General features: G+C 37.7%; 3 protein-coding genes across 6 annotated transcripts; 2 read left to right on the top strand and 1 right to left on the bottom strand.

Annotated features, from left to right (window-relative positions):
- Window positions 1-371: 371 nt before the first annotated feature.
- fam32a (family with sequence similarity 32 member A) lies at window positions 372-2,214 on the bottom strand. The gene is made up of 4 exons (XM_048253677.1): window positions 2,081-2,214; window positions 1,535-1,679; window positions 1,090-1,143; window positions 372-914 (listed from the first exon to the last, which is right to left on the bottom strand). Exons 1-4 carry the CDS (start codon window positions 2,152-2,154, stop codon window positions 846-848), a joined length of 342 nt encoding a protein of 113 aa, XP_048109634.1. The 5' UTR covers window positions 2,155-2,214; the 3' UTR covers window positions 372-845.
- Window positions 2,215-2,362: 148 nt separating this feature from the next.
- mrpl54 (mitochondrial ribosomal protein L54) lies at window positions 2,363-4,741 on the top strand. The gene is made up of 3 exons (XM_048253675.1): window positions 2,363-2,575; window positions 2,861-3,017; window positions 4,156-4,741. The coding sequence occupies exons 1-3, from the start codon at window positions 2,449-2,451 to the stop codon at window positions 4,286-4,288; spliced, it is 417 nt and encodes a 138-aa protein (XP_048109632.1). The 5' UTR covers window positions 2,363-2,448; the 3' UTR covers window positions 4,289-4,741.
- Window positions 4,742-5,357: 616 nt separating this feature from the next.
- Window positions 5,358-14,555, top strand: malt2 (MALT paracaspase 2). Of its 4 annotated transcripts, none has more exons than XM_048253578.1 (18): window positions 5,358-5,661; window positions 6,086-6,180; window positions 6,498-6,664; window positions 7,216-7,382; window positions 7,877-8,010; window positions 8,198-8,348; window positions 8,446-8,630; window positions 8,785-8,881; window positions 8,988-9,023; window positions 9,399-9,440; window positions 9,759-9,962; window positions 10,227-10,404; window positions 10,588-10,662; window positions 10,756-10,883; window positions 12,400-12,546; window positions 13,397-13,554; window positions 13,678-13,815; window positions 13,913-14,555. In XM_048253578.1, exons 3-18 carry the CDS (start codon window positions 6,528-6,530, stop codon window positions 14,348-14,350), a joined length of 2,415 nt encoding a protein of 804 aa, XP_048109535.1. In that variant the 5' UTR covers window positions 5,358-5,661; window positions 6,086-6,180; window positions 6,498-6,527; the 3' UTR covers window positions 14,351-14,555. The 4 variants fall into 4 exon arrangements, with proteins under 4 accessions (XP_048109535.1, XP_048109533.1, XP_048109534.1 ...); XM_048253576.1 differs by having other exon boundaries at window positions 6,493-6,664; XM_048253577.1 differs by having other exon boundaries at window positions 6,086-6,190; window positions 6,493-6,664.
- The last annotated feature ends 5,121 nt before the right edge of the window (window positions 14,556-19,676 follow it).

Genomic DNA, 19,676 nt, shown 5'->3' with positions numbered 1-19,676 from the left:
GTGTATACTTATGCACCCTGTATTTTAATGAAGAACATTTATTTATTTATTTAGGATACATTATTCATTCACAAAGAAAATAGGTGTCCTTAAAGGTTGGATTTTTCCTCATTTCTTCAATTAAGGTATTAAGATCAATTTACAAAAGGATTTTTTTTTATTCTTCTTTTTAGTCAACTTTAGCATGGGGGTGACTTATGCAACCCACTGTAGAATGACCTGGCTAAATTAATTAAAATGTTTATTCCATAATTTAATGAACTTTCAAGCAACATAAGCCAGGTTGTGGTTTCATGTGGTTTGAGTGATCAGACTCTTCAGATGAGCTGAGATCCCACAATGACAACAAAAGGCTGAACATTCAAATGAAATATTCCACAAGAACATTTTATTTGTGACCATGTGATGCTATACATTGGTTTAAAAAATATCTGCATAAGCTACTTAGAATGTTATCATGCAAAATACAATTGTCCAAAAGAAAAGCTGGTTGGCAACACATATAACTTGTTTAGTTGCACAAACTAAAATGCCTGATCAATGACTGTCATAACAAAATAAATCCTGAGCCTCACTTTTCAGAGCCTGTTTTAAAGGAGAGAACAGCTAAGGAAATGTACAATGAATCAATCAATCATATAATGCTGCTAACAGAAAAGCTCACAAATCTTTTGACCTGCTGCATTTGGATGATTGATTACAAAAACAATGGAGTAGTTCAAATCAAATGACCAATCAAATCAAATGTTCAATCACCATTGTAAATAAATAAAGACCATTTTAATGAAATACACAGTTTAAGAGGACAACTGAGCTCCACAGTCCATATCCAGGTACCAACTTGTTTATTTTGTCCAGCTGACTTTAGGAATGTCATAATGTTCAGTGAGAGTATCCAGGTGTCTGTTAAATTCCTGAAATTATAAATACACAGCATGTTTGTAATGAAGGACAAAGGAAACACACACACACACACACACACACACACACACACACATCAAACGCCTTTATCTTACACACAATTAAAGTTCTTAATTAATTAAACTGATTTACTGATTTCTTTATTAATCAACTCTGAGCGTTACTTACCTCAACTCTCCTTTTGTGTGTTTTAGATGCTTTATTCAGAATACGTTCCATTTGCTGTTGGGGGTACAGTACATAACATTAATTGAGAGAAACCGTTTATGTCTTGACCTTTTGACTGTGTAGCACTTGGTCAACTGGTGTTGTTTTTAAACTGATTTATAAACAAACCTGACTTGACTTGAGAACCCGTCAAGTCAAGGGATTGCAGGTCAAAACTTGCTTGCTTGTACAATTCTGGTACATTTACATGGCTTATTTAAATTAACATTTTAGCTCTGTAGGCTACACTGACCCTATTAAATACATAAACATAAGGTTGTCACACAACTTCTTACCTAACACAAGGTTGTTTTAAAAAAACAATATATAATCCCATAATAGCGGTCTTCACACGTGGTGATTGTTGCCTAAATTAACACCAATCATATGCCAAAGATATACTTACTCTTTTCTCTTGAATTGTATCGAAGGCCATTTGAGCGGGTGTCCTTTTGTCGACATAAGTCTTCTTGTCTTCTTCCTCGGTGGTTTGAGATGTTCTTATTTGTTGTTCGTTGAGTTTCTTCTTTTCTTTGTCCTTCTTCTTTTTCCTACATAGAGACACACATGGCACTACTGTTAATATAACCGTTATATATTATTTTAGCCCCGAGAGACTAATGCAAATTGTATTTAGCTAACCCCTCTAGCCTAACGCTGACGTGGAAAGATGTTTCTATACTTTGTTAATGTGTCAGAGGTCCAGTTTTAACAATCCAATATTCAGATTTTAACAAGTAGCCTAAAAAACGAATTATGTAGACCAGATATGGAGTTAATTTAAGAATACCCTACACTATATATTAGCAGTTACAGGGAAGTTGCTAACGCTAGCTATTCAAGGAATGCTATCATAGCTGATTTATGCCTCTATATTATCGAAGGGTCGACTAGAGAGACAACGATAACATCACCAATATCTTATATGTCTGTACATAGATAAATAACCTACTTTTTAGCAGACGACAGGTCCCCCAACCCTTTTAGTTTCAGAGCTCCTTTCTGAACTTCTCCGTATTCAGCCATGTTTGCTTGTGCGATGTTTACGAAGTTTCGCGTTTTCCTTTGTGTCCCCTCAACGTTTCCGCCTCATGGCGGAAGTACACTAAACATATTTCTATTGATGTGTGAATGTGTGTACTTTATATTATATATACAATTAATTGTATAATGATTACGTGCAGGGTCATTGCCATAATTGAGTTATGATATATACGTATATCAGAGTGAGTGAAAATAGTAGGAACTAATATCTTTCAGCAACCGGAAGGGTTTGTATGTCGGCTAAGTGACGACGTTGGACTATGTATTGCCGTTGAAATGGCTAGTAATGCATTGTGTTGTTTTGCAAAGAAATTGAATTTTCTAACTGTCGGGCTTCATGCAGAAATGTGTGTGTGTAGTGTCTTGTCAGTTTCTCAAACACGTGGATATGCGAAAAAAGTTGGTAAGTATCGTGTGTCATGTTTATGCTTAGCGACCTTGATTACCTGACTGCTAACAAACGAATGATGGCTAACGTCACATTGCACACGCGTTCACGGAGACTGGCATCTTAATACTGTTAAAACTATATAACCCTTCGGAATATAAACTGGTAATTAATTTAATTGCTGTCAATTGTTTTGAACCAGTCAGTGCTTGATAGTGGAATGTATGTCGTTTGCTGGTTACTCTTCAACATTTGTTTCAGCTGCAAAACTATTCTGTTTACTGTTTCTTTTAACGTTAGCTGCCAAAGGAAAGGGGAAAGGGATGGTTAAAGAAGTCCTGAAGGGTCCAGAGGTGTGCAAAGACCCAATTAAATTGACCACACATGCAGTGGGAGTGAATGTCTTTAAACAGGGCGAAGATCCTCCATTGAAGGCACGTGAAGAGTACCCAGAATGGTATGTGTCAGTTACATGTAACTCTTTAATGGATACTTATTGTTATATTGGTACATTGTTGCTACTGTGAACTGTTACCATATGATGGCTGTAGATAGAAGGCAAACATTCTTATCATCTAGGGCAAGGTTCTCAACCTTTTTGGGTCTAAGGCACACTAAAGATCAAACCAAAACGCTAAAGCACACGTGTACTGGCTTATAGGGGCAGCCTTGGCCTACTGGTTAGCGCTTCGGACTTGTTACCGGAGGGTTGCCGGTTCGAACCCTGACCAGTAGGCACGGCTGAAGTGTCCTTGAGCAAGGCACCTAACCCCTCACTGTTCCCCGAGCGCCGCTGTTGTTGCAGCCAGCTCACTGCGCCGGGATTAGTGTGTGCTTCACCTCACTGTGTGTTCACTGTGTGCTGAGTGTTTCACTAATTCACGGATTGGGATAAATGCAGAGACGGGATCAAAAGAGTATATATACTTATACTTACTAATTGTGAAGTATGTTACACACATTATTATCTAGCCAATAACAGGAGTGTTCATTCTCATACCCATATGTTTCTCTATACAGTGTGTTCATGAGCTGAGACCACAGGCATGCTCATATCGTCACACGATATTGATTGAGCTTTTTAATCAAGAAGCTGTGTCATTTATGAGTCTACAAATGTATTGGGTTCCTCAAAATTCCATGGCACACCTAATTATTTCTCACAGTACCGATTGAAAACCACTGATCTAGGGATATCCCTAGCAGGACTACAGAGGTGCAAGTATATCTTTATAGATGTTCATGTAACCTGCGTTGTGTTGAACCTGCGCGATTCAGCCCTGCACACGCGAACAGCAGCACCTCGGATCGGGAGGCGAGCACGCTAACAATTGAGCCAATAGCCCAGGCTACTGGCTTGCATGCCAGCAGCACTCTTGAGGCGTCAGGGAGTGAGATTTACCAACGTTCCTCAAGCACATCCGTTACATTCATATAAGGCTGTTGAGATAAAATATGTGTATTTATACTTTGTTTGAAATTACCAACTTTATTCATGTTATGTGTCTGCCAAACAATGCATCTAAAATGCAGGGATTCCACATGTGGTTCCGAATGTTCTTGTACTCAACTGCGGTTCGAATCCTGCATTGTAGGTTGTTCCAGCTCAACCTGGGCCCCCCGAAAAAGCTCCCAGAACTGGATCCAGACAGTCGTCAATACTGGAAGATATTGAGAAAAGAACACATGTGGCGCTTCAACAGATTACACAAAGGCAAAAAACTGTAGATTGTGACAGTCTTTTTGGCTAGAAATCGAAGAACTGATTTTGTTCTCCTTTTGATATCATCAAGCATGCTACTTCCAGATCTAAGGATCCACCACACAAACTGCTTACTGTTGCGTTGTACTTTCACAGGATCCAACAGTAATTTAGCAATTTGTTGTTTAGCACACCTCTAAATCTACTTCTTTATACATTACATTTTCTGGATATTGCACAGATCAACAGTACCAATATTTTTTATTCAGCATGTCTAGGCTAGGTCTGAGAAGAATGTACAGGATTTTTTTTCAGAAATCTTTGCAGGGGTATTTTTAATTTTACTTGTTCTGTGTGGTAACTTGCATAGAAATACAAAAGGAGATGTATATATCTTGTGTGTTACTAATATATCAGTATGTAAAGCATTTTCTGTTTTTCATTCATTCAAAATAAGAAATAAATGTGTTGTACACTAATAGTTGTTGAACCAGAAATTGTTGAATGATTACACATAGATATTTAACTGATTCTAATGTGTTATTATACATGCATTTGGTTTCACCTGTCGGGTTATTTGGTAGATGAAGCTTAATCAGTTGACAATGATATTCCATTTTCAACACCACAAAGACCTGGATTTTCCTTTTAGATGTTTTCAAGTTTGTTGCACCGCATCGACAGTGTTGCAAAAGTAATTTGTCAACGCTTGAGTCAACACTGCAATGTAAAATTTGGATTAAAGCATCTGTAAAATAACTTTAGCTGTCAGGTTGATGGTGATTTATAGTTGGATAGTGATGCATAGTTAATACAGAAGTTATTTGGTTACCGCTTTGAGTAAGTATAGAATAATCTCATTGTAGCCTTAACATGTTTTCCCTTTCGACGTCCTTCTGAGGGTAGACGATGTAACGCATGTTTGACAATTAATTATAGGCTACTTTTGAGATAAAAGTAGGTCTACTTCAACAATGCGAGTGAGTAAGGGTGGTGACATGTCACACGGAACGCCCTCATCTAGGTAGCTTGCGTGGTAGGAAGATGTATCGCTGTTGAGAGTGAAAGTAAACCAGTCATTTTTAAATGGGGAAATGGAGACGTGCATGCAAATGAAAGGGGTGAAGAGGAAACAACCACAAAAAGAACGACAGAATCATTTTTTTTGACGCTCTGCTAGTTGTGGTAGCCTTTCTGAATTAGCCTACAATGAACAACTAATATAAATGCAAATAGGTTTGACTAATTGATGTTTTACTACATTGATGGACAGAATATATTTCAAAAACTACAGTCTCACTGCTTTAAATGCCAGACAGGATTTGTGAGGGTGGTTGAACACTCGCGATTGTAAAGCAGTGGAGTAGGCTACATTTCCCGGAAGTTCGCCTGTGCGCAGGTAAGATTTCATGAGTTAGTGGAGCTCAATACTTTGATAATAGCCTAGTTGTCAGATTTTATAGGCCATGGAGAATTTGTCTTTTGTATCTGCTATAGATCATATTAGTAACTGCTGTTAATATTTGGGCATATTAAAACAGTGAGGTTATATACGCTTTAATACATTTCACAATCGAAACCAAGCAAACCATAGGTTGGGCTGCTACCCTAACTGGAAATGTTTTCTAAATTATTGTTTACTTAAGATATAGGACATTGGCTACCGGTAACAAGTTGACCAACATCTCTGCGGTGTCATAGAGGCATGCACAGAATGAATTCATAGCCTGTTTAAATGTAAATTTAATTAAAGATAGGTTTTTAGAAGAATTTAACATATGTAATAAGCTTTTGTAACAGATATTCTTTTGTTATTGTCACAGTTTGAGATGGACTCATACCAGATGTAATGCTTGATATTACATGGGCTATTGCAAAAACATCCACTCATAAAACCTGATCTTGGACTCAGATAAAGGTGGTTTATTGTAGGTCTTTAATCAATGCAATCACACAGAAGGTGTATTATAAAGCATTCTTAACTGAATAGGCTACTAAAAGGATGATTAATATGTAACGTAGTCATAGCCTACTGTGTAGCCTACCTTATATTAGGCTATTCATTTTACTTCCTTAATTTCAGGAATTTGACTATCTTGTATGCCTAATTTGATTAGACTATTTCATCTGTTAATTATTGCCACAATTCATGACATAAGTAAAACTTTAATGGTTTGTCCCTAGTTTACATTAGGCTATGTTTTGTAAATATTTGTAAATATTCACACAGTCTAGGAAAGACTGAAAAGTCAATGAGTGAGAGGCATGGCTGACTGGAACCGGGGTGTGGGGACACTGAATGAAACCGAACTCAATAGACTTGCTGTCCTGCTGGACAATGCCAAGTGTGGGTGGAAACAGCTGGCTAAAGCTGCCACGGATCAGCCACGCTTCCGCTGCAGGTACAGAAAGTTAAGATTGTGTTTGTATTAATTTCTACTGACTGTAGACTGCACTGACCACACATCATAATTACTGACCAGTGTATGTAGATTGTGTTTGTATTCATTTCTACTGACTGTAGACTGTACTGACCACACATCATAATTACTGACCAGTGTATGTAGATTGTGTTTGCAGTCATTTCTACTGACTGTAGACTGTACTAACCACACATCATTACTGACCAGTGTATGTAGATTGTGTTTGCATTAATTTCTACTGACTGTAGACTGTACTGACCACACATCATAATTACTGACCAGTGTATGTCACCATTTTCCATGAATATTGTCTTAAGCCTCTCTAAAGAACACAATTCCTACAACATGCATATATTTGTCAAATGTAGCCTTTGTCAAATAGCCTATGTATTATACCAGACCTCTTTCTATAAATGCATGTTTCTTTTGTCTGTCTGCTAACCCTTGTGCACACTATAATTAATGATATCTAATAAAACCTAGGGAGTGAAGAATGTTGATGATGACACAATGGCTTGCTTTCACTACAGCGAAAGTGAGCTGACCAATTGCTCGCTCCAGGTCTTGAACTGCACTGGCAGTTCAGGACGCTTTCTCCTTGGCATGCTGAAAGACCGTGGCTGCACCTTGGGCTTTCTCCTGCAGTGCCTCCGGAAGATGGAGCATCATGAGGCAGTGGAATATCTCACTGCTGCTGGTACTTCCACTACCACTCATTACAGTACGGTTAGATGATAAACATGAACTTCACTTTTATGGTTTAAGACGAACACGGATTTCCTGGCGTTTGCCATTCGCTGGTTTGTAGATGCCACCTCTATTTTGCTTGGGTAAGGTCATACTAAGTGTTGTGGTAGTGTAGCTCAGAGGAACTCCATGGCCTTTGAGAAGATCCAAAATAGTTCCCTGTTTCTATTGTGATTTGCTAGACAGCACATAGCACTTCCTGTAGAAGTTTGCACAGGAAGGTTCTGCTTTTTTCAGTTGTTGAAGCATCGTTTTTTTATCTCAGATGTCATCCTCAACTACTGGCTGATGATGCGATATAATCATGTGTCATTAGATAATAGTAATTTCCTGTAGCATAATATAAAGTGGGATTTAGTGAGTAAGTAATCTTAAGTGAGATTTAGGTTAAAGATAATTACCCTTATAGTAGTTTTGCTAGGCAACTCTGTTTGTGGTTGACAGTGGAGCAGATCCAGATTCAGATCACAGTGCAGCCCCAGACACAGCAGGCCCAAGAGGGGAGCAGTGTGGTGCTGAGCTGCAAGGCCTCTGGCCCACCTAGTCTTGGCTACCAGTGGTTCAGAGGCAAAGAGGAGGTGAGAAGCACATATAACAATCATATGAGCATCATTCTGTGTTCTGCTGCTCTGAAAAAAAAACACTGTTAATGTTGTATGAAGAGGAAAGAGTTTGAGCTGAAGAAAACCAAAGGATAGCTGACTAAAATATTGCAGATGGAATCCTGAAATGACATTGAGGAATAGTTTTGTCTGTGTTCTACAGATCCCAGGCGGATGTGACCCTGATCTAGTTGTGCCTTTCCTCACGGTGACTCAGCAGGGCCACTATATCTGCCGTGTTAACCATGGGGAAAAGTTTATCTTCTCCAACTGGGCACATGTGCGTGTAGTCCGGTCAGGCAACTCCAGCTCAGGTAATTTGACAGAAAACCATTTAATTCAAATATGCCTCTTCAATGCCATTTACAAGTAAATATATATTAACATAAAAAGCTTCCATTTTTATTTCAGAGACTAGTAGTACAATGTTTCCTTCGACAAGTGGATTGCGAATCACTTGTCAGCCAAGGCAGCAGACACTATCTGAAGGAGATGGCCTCCTCCTTCAGTGTTTAGCCGAGGGAAATCCTCCTCCTCAATTCCAGTGGTACCGTAACAGAACAGCTCTAGAAAACGCAATGAAACCCAATCTGAAGGTGAGCTATGTTTTATCATCTTTGTTGATTAAATGTTGTGTATAACCATATTATCCAATTTTCTGTAGGAATTCTGTAGTATGTCAATTTATGTTACTACTTTCCACATTGAAATCTAATTGGTGTTAGCTAAAGTAACTGTTGACTTTCACAGATACCATGTGTAACAACAGCAGATAGAGGAAGGTACTATTGTCGAGTCTTCAACTTTTACCATGAAATCAAGAGTGAAGAGGTCAACATAAACATTGGTAATCGCCATGATAATTCATATTTTGGTTCTTATTAATTAAGGAAGTTACTCATGCAAAGTGCCTGAAAGTTGATTGTTTTAATGATTCATGTGATGTTTTTCAGGACCAAGTGATACCCACTGGAAGTCAGATGATGAAGGCATGTCATTTTATTTTGGTGCAATCATGTGTCAGGCTCCCTCTGACAATTGTGTTTGAATTTGCATTGATATGACTTCATATCCTAACTTCAAGGACTAACTGCATGGTAGCAGAAAGCAGACAATAATGATTTCAGTTTAACAATTATGTATTTTTGTTGAATGCTTCCACTTCAGCAACGAATAAACAGTTCTGTTGTCTGTTTTTGCCCAAGGAGGAAAATATATGTTGAGAAATGCTGCCATTTAATTTAATTTTACAGTTGTGTTATTATACTGCCAAACACATCTCATGATCAAATGACATAGATAGGTTAAATGTACTTTCAAGCAGTATTTTTCATGCAAGGAATTATTTGTTTGTCATTTTACAGATATCTCCATAGGGCCAACTAGGCAGTCTAGCTGCTTCTATGGTAAGGTCTTCCCAATCATATTCTTAGAAACCACAACATAAGTCTTGTCATGGCTAAGGACTGAGCTACACCAGGCACTTAACTGAAGCATTCCGTTCGCGTTGCGTCTGCTGAAACAATTAGCTTCCACTATAATCAATGGAAGTAGCTACACCAGACGTGATATCGGCGCATACGGTCGAAAAAATTAGACCATTCATCTAAAATGGATTTTATGCGTTGCGAACAGAACTTCAGTTACGCACCTGGTGTAGCCTCTCTGTAAGCCACTGAGCATGGCTTTCTTCTTCATATAATGATCTCCATCCTGCCCCTCAGCCACAGACAAGGTTGCTCTCCTAATGGGCAACATGAACTACCTTCACCACCGCCAGCTTCGTGCACCTATGGCTGATGTGCATGAACTAACAAACCTGCTCCGCCAACTGGACTTCAAGGTTGTATCCTTGCTGGATCTGGACTGGCAGGAGATGCACAGTGCTGTGACGGAATTCCTCCTGCTGCTTGGTCATGGTGTCTATGGTGGGAGTTCTTTTCTCTTGTGCTCATATATTTTATGTAAAGTCCATAATACTGAAGGTCATTTGTTGTTTTGACATGTCTGTTATGCCTTTGTTCTGTGTTTGAGAGGTTATGTTTGTTTTACATTAATAATTCAGATTCATCAAAGTATTGCCATTTGTAATACATTTAATCATTTATTCATTGCATCTTAAATGTTGCTTTCCCCTGCATACTAAACATTAGATGTTAAACAAAGGCAACTCTTGCTTCCCCATCTCCCAGGGCTTCTCTACTTTGCTGGCCATGGTTATGAGAACTATGGTAATAGTTTCATGGTGCCCATTGATGCTCCAGCCTCCTACACCTCAAAGCACTGTTTGTGGGTTCAAGAGGTGCTACAGCGAATGCAGGCGCGGGATACTGGTCTTAATGTCTTTCTGTTGGACATGTGTCGCAAAAGGTAGAGCTTCCATTACTTTTTAAAGTAATTTAAAAACAAAAAGCATTACGACTTTACATGGTTTCATAATGATTGTATGCATTTTGTAGCACAAAAAGTATTCTGTCCATGAAATAAGGCATGTTACACTTGGCACCTCATAAACATCTTATGTGAAAATGCATGTGGTCTGTGTGCTTCAAGGAACTTAAATGATGAAACCATACCCCAACCTGATCCTCGTAAGGTGACCGCAAATATAGTGTTTGGTTATGCTACGTAAGTCTCTCTATATTATTTACGACCATTCTGTTTGTACTCAGAATAGGATAGGTCTATATGTCTATTATTTTAATACTAGCTCAATTGCAGGTGTGTGGATGCTGAGGCATATGAGGTGAATAAAGATGATCTGTCCAATGGCATTTTCATAAGCTATCTGAAGAAAAGACTTATGGAGGATGAGAAGGTCACTGTAATGCTGGACAGAGTGGCCGAGGGTAAGATGTCCTGTCCTCAAGAGCTCTTATAGACCTCTTATAGACCTCTTCATTTTAAGAATTAGAGTTCTGGGTGTTTATCCTAGTAGCCTACATTAGTCAGATTTTCAAGAAAGTAAGGATGCATGTCCTTGGCATATATTTTGCAGGTAAGCCTACAAAATGTCCCTTTAAAAATGTATTGTGCTGCCTATTGTATTGTTTTTTATATGCAGCTTTGGGGTGGGGGGGCAGATTAGTGTCAAACACCCAGATTTGCTAGTCAATAAAATCTATCTAACAAGGAGTAAGAACCAATTAGTGAAAACTAGGCTGAATTTGTTGGTACCCTTACAGATTATTGAAAAAATGCTTTTTTTACATGGACTTTCTAAAATGGCCCAGACATATTAGTACATTAAAAAATATGATACATTATTGGATTATAGTGACATTTAAAACGAACTATTTCACCTTGATTAGTGTTACATGTGTATTTGAGCTTTCATTCAGTCATATAGCCTATTTAAACCGAGAAAAGTAATCACTCTGCAACTTGGTATCATTGCACCTTAATGAAGACTAGAGTAATCAAAGGAAAGAGTTACCTGCTGGGATCTGAAAGATGGTAAAGATAAAGGCATCAGAACATCTTCAGGCAGCTTGATGATCCGGTGGCTGCAGTTGCCCGTGTTATTAACAAGTTTAAGGTGCATGGGACTGTAGCCAACCCTAGATGTGGCTGCCAGAAGGAAATTGACCCCAGACTGAACAGAAGGATAGTGCAAATTGGAAGACAAAGAGCCAAAGATAACTTCTAAGGTGAACTCCAAGGTCAAGGTACATAAAATTCATATAGTCAAGTCACAAGCCTTCTGGGAGAATGTGTGTCTAAGAAAAGAACACAATATCTATTTTAATATTTAATGTTTTGGTGCTGCTTTGCTGTGTCTGGCCCAGTCTGCCTTGAATCTGTGCATGGTACGATGAAATCTCAAAACCTATGGACATCCTGGAGCGAAACATACAGCCTAGTCGCAGGTCATGGCTTTCATTCTAGAGGCGCGTTTCCCAAAACCATATTTGCTAACTAAGTAAGCAACTTTGTTGGTTGCAATGCAATTTCCCATTGCCAACCAACTAAGTTGCTAACAGGTTAGCAACTATGGTTTTGGGAAACGCACCCCAGATCTACAGAAAGCCTTTGTTGGAAGTTATTGCTTCTAAAGGTTGTGCAACTCACTATTAGGTGAAGTGTATTTTTGTCAATTCCATTTTCATTTGATTTATTATTTAAAATATTTTGTTAAAAAAAGTTAAAATCTAAGCCTAATTTGCATTTAAACATGGAATAAACAATGATGAATGACGGTTTTAAATTTGTTTTGTGGGAGGGTACCAACACTTTCAGGCACAACTGTAAAAGAGCTGGTTCGAGGGCTAGAAAAGAGGAAATACTATATAAGGATAAATATAATACTTGATGATATGCATTGTGATAAAAACTGTACAACATTTTCTGCGTTCGTCCGAGCAGACATGGGCCAGTGTAGAATCACACGTGGTCGGCAGGCCCTGGAGCTACGAAGTAATCTGTCAGAACGCCGAGCGCTGACAGACAAAATCCAGAGCACTGACTGCCCTGTTACTTCAGCGCGCAACCTGCAATGGGCTATCGCTCATGGTGAGGCCTCAAGACTACACAATTCATGGGAAATAATGTTGTTATAGAGAATGTGTTGTTATAGTCAAGTTTGTCTGTTGCTTTGAGACTTTGAGATCTATGATGAAAAGTGCATTATAAATAAAATGTATTATTATTATTATTATTATTATTGTTTCTGGTACTGGTACTGGTCCAGAACAACTTATGTCGATATTAAAAATCTTGGTCTTAATAGGAGATAAATAAGGCTGTAAATGCCAACGTGAAGAATGACAGGTGTTTGTTTTTTTAAATATAAAATGTGGGCGTGGTGGAGCCCACTGTTGTGAGTTTGGATAAAAGCTAAATATCAGTCAACTTTTAACTTTAAAGGGACAACAGGCAAGCCTGATGCTTTTTCTCTACGAAACTCTCCCTCGCTCTGTCTGAAGCTCTTTTCCTTTTCTTTGCATCTTCCGTCAAGAGTTTTCGCTGCTTCTTCGCCGGCTCTGCCATTATACACACGTTTGCAACAATTGCTAGCGTTTCGTTAGCCTGCCTCTGTGCTGTGGATGCAGGATGTAAACTGATCCTGCTTCGGTCAGCGGGTACGATACACTGAACTTGCAAGCGGGATATTCTTCCTACCGGCAGTAGGGGCAGGGTCATTTAACCATATACCGACTTACGAAGATGAGTAATTAACACAAAAACGTTGCCTGGTGTCCCTTTAACAACTGAGATGAATTCTGTTTGGTCTTTGAAGGGAGTTTGATGCACTTGTTATCTCTTTTGGTTTACAATTTTGAGTTCATCTGAAATGCCCGTTTTAGAAAGTGTTGTATAAATGAAGCTGAATGAGATTGATTGATTGCCATTCCCCCAACAGTTCTGCCAGAGAGCCGGACATTAGAGTTTAAGTGTGGCGTGAAGGTGCAGCTGGGGTTTGCAGCTGAGTTCTCCAACATAATGATCATCTATACCCGGATATTAGACAAGCCCAAGGATATAGAACACTGTTCTGCCCAACTGTCTGACTTCTCTGAGGTGACATTGATAATATTATTGATGTATTGCAGCTTTTTATTTAGAGTTTTAAATCCATGGATTTTACACCAACCCAATGGGTAAAGCCATGTTCACCGACATAATTGTCTTTTTTTGTATCAGGACCTTGAGATAGACCTCAAACACACAAATCAAGAGACTTTGCAGGAAGCTGGGAGTTTATTATTTACAATAGATTGTCTGCCACAACCCGAAGTCCCAAAGCTATATACCCGTCTCAAAGCACTCCAGAGACTAAAGGTCATAAGCTATATTTGAATTTAAGATCAATTATTTTCTATGGTTTCACCATGTTTTGGCTTAAATGTGACATATCTGTGACATCTTCTCATTACAGAAAGAGCTGACATTTACAGTTTGTCTTCACTACCAATACTCAAACCTGGAGGAGGAGGAGGTTCAAGAAATACAAACGGTCTCCATTGGCAAACCTCTGGTATCCAAACTGAATCTCCATGAGCCACGTTTGGCCCATTGTTCCTCATCGTCCTCTTTTGATTTTCAGTCAACAAGCCTATTGGAGTCAGCCACGTTCCCCCAAGGCCTATGTGATCCCTCTGAGACCTCCAGTCAATCAGCTTCCACAAGCTGGTCCTACTACTCTAATGCAGGGGAGCCTTCAGAAGGGTCATCCTCAACTAAAGTGAATTTGCCAGAAGAGAATCTTGACACTGATGACTGCCCACCTTACACTGCAACCAAAAGCCTTCCCTACGCTCGTGTGGAGGACGTCACATACAGTTTTAGCAATATGCAGAATTTTCATTCCTTGTAGTGCTGATGGATGAAGACGATCTTAGTTTTTCTACATATAGCTGTGTAGTCATATATTTTTGTAAAATTGTTATTATTTGAAGAGGATAGACATTGGTGACTGACGACATTTGTGTGCTGATAAACCTTACTAAGAGTATATTTTGCTTTAGTTCAGGAAAGATTAAAAAAAAACCGTCGACTGAATAAAAATTACATAACAAATGTGTAAGTCTTCATTTCTGTTTCTTTCATCCCGATAGTCCATGGGCCAGACCAGATGTCGGTAACAGTCAAGGTGGCCAAACTTGACTGGTGCCATTTCATTTGTTAGACCAGTAGTACAGTAGTAAAATAATACACGATAACCTCTCCAAAAGAGCGGCTGTTTCATTCTCTAGCAAAGAAAATATATTTTTTAAAGCAGTGTTTCTCAAACTTTTTTCAGACCAAGGACCACTTAATCAATAAAAAAAGCCTCACGGACCACCTAGCTAAAAAAAATAGAATAAATTAGACCTACTTCAATAGTAAATTACACAATAGGCCTACTCACTAACCACTTTGATTGTATTATTGTGTCAGAGAATTCATATGATTTAAACTGGCATGGCTTACATAGGCAGTGTTGCAGAAATGTTTGGATTTACATACAAGTTGGTTCAATATTGCAAACAACTCATCTATATTAAATTTTACCATGTCTGCTCGCGGACCACTTGGGCTAGCTTGCGGACCACCAGTGGTCCCCGGACCACACTTTGAGAAACACTGTTTTAAAGGCTACAGGTGAATAGGGTAACATGTATAACTAGAAAAGCATTTCCTGAAGGAAATACAGTGCATGAAAATGCAAATATATGATGTAAAATATCATACAGAGTAAAAACAAACTATATTGGTTGCTAGGTAGATGAGGTTTAATATAGTTGGAATGACTGAACAGTTAAATAAGTGGATAGTTTAAATGGTTAAATTATTTAGGTAGATAGTTGACGATAACTGACACTTGGAATGGCTCTAATGTTTGCTAGTAGTTATGCTAACTATGTTAACAAAGATAATAATGTTAACCAAGTATGCTAAGCAGCATGCTAACAATGTTAAAATGTTAAGTATGCTAACCATGTGACTTAGCTAACTTAGCTAATCATTTTTAGCAGTTTTGCTAAAAATGTTAACTAGCATGCTAACATGCTAGCATGCTAACTTTGCTAACCATGTGACTTAGCTAACTTAGCTAATCATTATAAGTAGTTTTGCTAAAAATGCTAACTAACATGCTAGCATGCTAACATGCTAGCATGCTAACTTTACTAACCATGTGACTTAGCTAACTTAGCTAATCATTATAAGTAGTTTTGCTAAAATGCTAACTAAAGATGCTAACATGCTAGCATGCTAACTATGCTAACCATGTGACTTAGCTAACTTAGCTAATCATTATAAGTAGTTTTGCTTAAAATGCTTGTAAAGATGCTAACATGCTAATGCTAACTATGCTAACCATGTGACTTAGCTAACTTAACTAATCATTTTTAGCAGTTTTGCTAAAAAATGCTAACTAAGGCAACATGCTAGCATGCTAACTATGCTAACCATGTTATTTAGCTAACTTAGCTAACTAGCTACAGTGGGTAGGGAGTCATAGTTGATGACAAGTAACAGTTACAATGGCTGAACAGTTAAAAAGTTCAGTAGTTTAAAGCGTTAAATTGTTTAACAGTGAAATATTGTAGTGAGGACTTTTATTTTGAAATAGTTTTGGCAGAGGAAGCAGTTGAACAGGATGTGTAGTCTTAATAGGGCCAGTTTGTATGCTTAAAGCCTGAGACTGGCAGTTGGTCCAGGTGGCCCAACACCTGCCATAGGATTCTAATTGCTTAACGGCTCTATTGTGATGTCATCAGCCCATGTTAAGTCTATGGGGAAATTTTGACTAGTTTTTAATTAATAGTTTAAAAAGTATAAAAGTTACAAAGTTGAAAAATACAAAGCCCACATGTCCTAAGTAAGACCCTCGTAACATAGTTTGAATGAAGTTTCTACGCTACACGGTTTAAGCTGCATTAACTGGCGTTAGAAGAAGAAGAAGAAGAAGAAGAAGAAGAACTAGAAAAGCATTTCCTGAAGGAAATACAGTGCATGAAAATGCAAAAAATATGATGTCAAATATCATACAGAGTAAAACAAACTATATTGGTTGCTAGGTAGATGAGGTTTAATATAGTTGGAATGACTCAACAGTTAAATAGGTGGATAGTTTATATAGGTAAATAATTTACTTGGTAGATAAGGTTTAATATAGTTGGAATGATTGAACGGTTAAATAAGTGGATAGTTTAAATGGTTAAATTATTTAGGTAGATAGTTGACGATAACTGACACTTGGAATGGCTCTAATGTTTGCTAGCAGTTATGCTAACTATATTAACAAAGATAATAATGTTAACCAAGTTACTATGCTAACTAGCATGCTAACAATGTTAAAATGCTAAGTATCTTAACCATGTGACTTAGCTAACTTAGCTAATTATTTTTAGCAGTTATGCTAAATCCAAGATGTTAACATGTTAACTATGCTAACTATCTTAACCATGTTTAGCTGACTTAGCTAATCATTTTAAGTAGTTTTGCTAAAAATGCTAACTAGCATCTTTAAGTGTTAGCATGCTAACTATGCTAACCATGTGACTTAGCTAATCATTTTAAGCAGTTTTGCTAAAAATGCTAACTAAAGATGCTAACTATGCTAACCATGTGACTTAGCTAACTTAGCTAATCATTTTTAGCAGTTTTCCTAAAAATTCTAACTAGCATGCTAACTATGCTAACCATGTGACTTAGCTAACTTAGCTAATCATTTTTAGCAGTTTTCCTAAAAATTCTAACTAGCATGCTAACTATGCTAACCACGCATACTTAGCTAACTTAGCTAATCATTTTTAGCAGTTTTGTTAAAAATGCTAACTAGCATGCTAACATGCTAGCATGCTAACTATGCTAACCATGTGACTTAGCTAACTTAGCTAATCATTTTAAGCAGTTTTGCTAAAAATGTTAATTAGCATGCTAACATGCTAGCATGCTAACTATGCTAACCATGTGACTTAGCTAACTTAGCTAACTAGCTACAGTGGGTAGGAGTCATAGTTGATGACAAGTAACAGTTACAATGGCTGAACAGTTAAAAAGTTCAGTAGTTTAAAGGGTTAAATTGTTTAACAGTGAAATATTGTAGTGAGGACTTTTATTTTGAAACAGTTTTTGGCAGAGGAAGCAGTTGAACAGGATGTGTAGTCTTAATAGGGCCAGTTTGTATGCTTAAAGCCTGAGACTGGCAGTTGGTCCAGGTGGCCCGAACACCTGCCATAGGATTCTAATTGCTTAACGGCTCTATTGTGATGTCATCAGCCCATGTTAAGTCTATGGGGAAATTTTGACTAGTTTTAATTAATAGTTTAAAAAAGTATAAAAGTTACAAAGTTGAAAAATACAAAGCCCACATGTCCTAAGTAAGACCTACGTAACATAGTTTGAATGAAGTTTCTACGTTAAACGGTTTAAGCTGCATTAACTGCGTTAGAAGAAGAAGAAGAAGAAGAAGAAGAAAAAGCCTTGGAATAACAGTACAGTGCATTTTCATGCACTGTAAAAAGCCTTGGAATAACAGTACAGTGCATTTTCATGCACTGTAATTAATATATATCACCATAAAACTTACCCACTTGTTTACTCACATTAGAAGAAAGAATTTTTGTGTTACAAATTTTCTTAAATGTTATGAACACATTTTACATATATTTCTAAATCAGAAATAAGAACATTGAATTTCAAAATGAATGCGACATATACAAAAGTGTTTACAAATGTGTTGGATATATCTTTTCATCATTCCATACATCAGAATATAAGTCATTGTTTAAGGGATGTCGTTTAAGGGATAAAATGTTAAATCATGAAAATATAAATAAAGGCTATAAATGGTATATATAAATGTCCCTCTGCAAATACCTTTAGAATATACAGTAGGAAGAGATACAACTGGGAAGTTTGGTGCAAATAGTATCAAAGAATAGTATTAAATAGTGTGTAACAAAATAAAGTGGGGAAAAAAAGTGTACTATATTTAGATACAGATATCCTCCAGCAGATTAACATCACGTTTGGCTCATCTTCACTGACCCAACTGAAGCAGCACATAACTTGGGTATCACAATTGACGGCTACATTTCTCTGAGCATGTAGTCTCAATCGCATTATGTTGGTTTGTCCTTTACAACATTAGGAGGATCAGACCTTATCTGACAGAATATGGCACACAACTGTGCAAGCCATGGTTATTTCCGAACTGGACTACTGAAATTCATTGTTAGCTGGCCTGCCTGCTAGTGTAGACACACATATAACTCCTCTCTTAGTTACTCTCCATTGGCTTAGCAGTCAGAATTAAATTCAAATCACTCACTCTGGCCTACAGTATAGGACACTTACTGCATCTGCTACCTGTTATTTGAATTCCATGATCCAACTCTACATCCCCAATCGCCCATTGCGGTCCTCTGATGAGCATCCGCTGTGTCAACCGGCCAGTAACATAAGGTCGCATTCAAGACTCTTTTCTTCAGTAGTTCCTCGTTGGTAGAATGAGTTGTCTAATGCTCTGTATTCTTATAGTTTTGGGACTTCCAAGAAGGGTTTAAAGACTCTTCTGTTCACTTTACATTTAATTAATTAATTGGACAAAAGTGTCTGCATACCATACCAAATACCATAACCATCCTGTATACCAGTAACCTATCAAGACCAAGTTGCTTATTAAGGATTTTCTAAGAATAAATGGCCTATTGATTAAGAATAAGAAATCGTCAATAAAGACCTAATAAACCTGCAAGGATACTTAATACAGACCTTGTTAAGTACTAATACATATGCATATTAGTGATGTATTCATTAAAATGTGTTCCTTTATGAGAAAAGTGATACTATGAGAATTTGACAAGATTGTGTTTTATATTTCAGCCTGTTTAGAAATTTCTTTGTTGCCCCCTTACCAAGTAACCCAAATGGCCACCAAAAGATGACTTCCTGGTAATAACCTCTTCAATAACCTCACAACCCATCACTAACAGTTCCATGTATGTAGTGTACCATTGTCAATATTGATTACAGTAGGCTATATAATACTCACATATCTGTGTACAGGATTATGGAAAAAATGTCAGCCAGATGTTAAGTAAACTTTTGTGGAGAGGTGTAGGATGAGCCAAAGAGGAACACATTACATCTTTGAGCTGATTTGACTTAATGGCTGACGGAACAAAGCTGTTGCAGGATATTGCAGGCCT

Source organism: Alosa alosa, chromosome 9 (genome assembly GCF_017589495.1).
Source record: "Alosa alosa isolate M-15738 ecotype Scorff River chromosome 9, AALO_Geno_1.1, whole genome shotgun sequence".
In the NCBI taxonomy this organism is placed as follows: Eukaryota; Metazoa; Chordata; class Actinopteri; order Clupeiformes; family Clupeidae; genus Alosa; species Alosa alosa.
The sequence above is the reverse complement of the archived record's forward strand: the minus strand, read 5'-3'. Positions and strand labels throughout refer to the sequence as shown.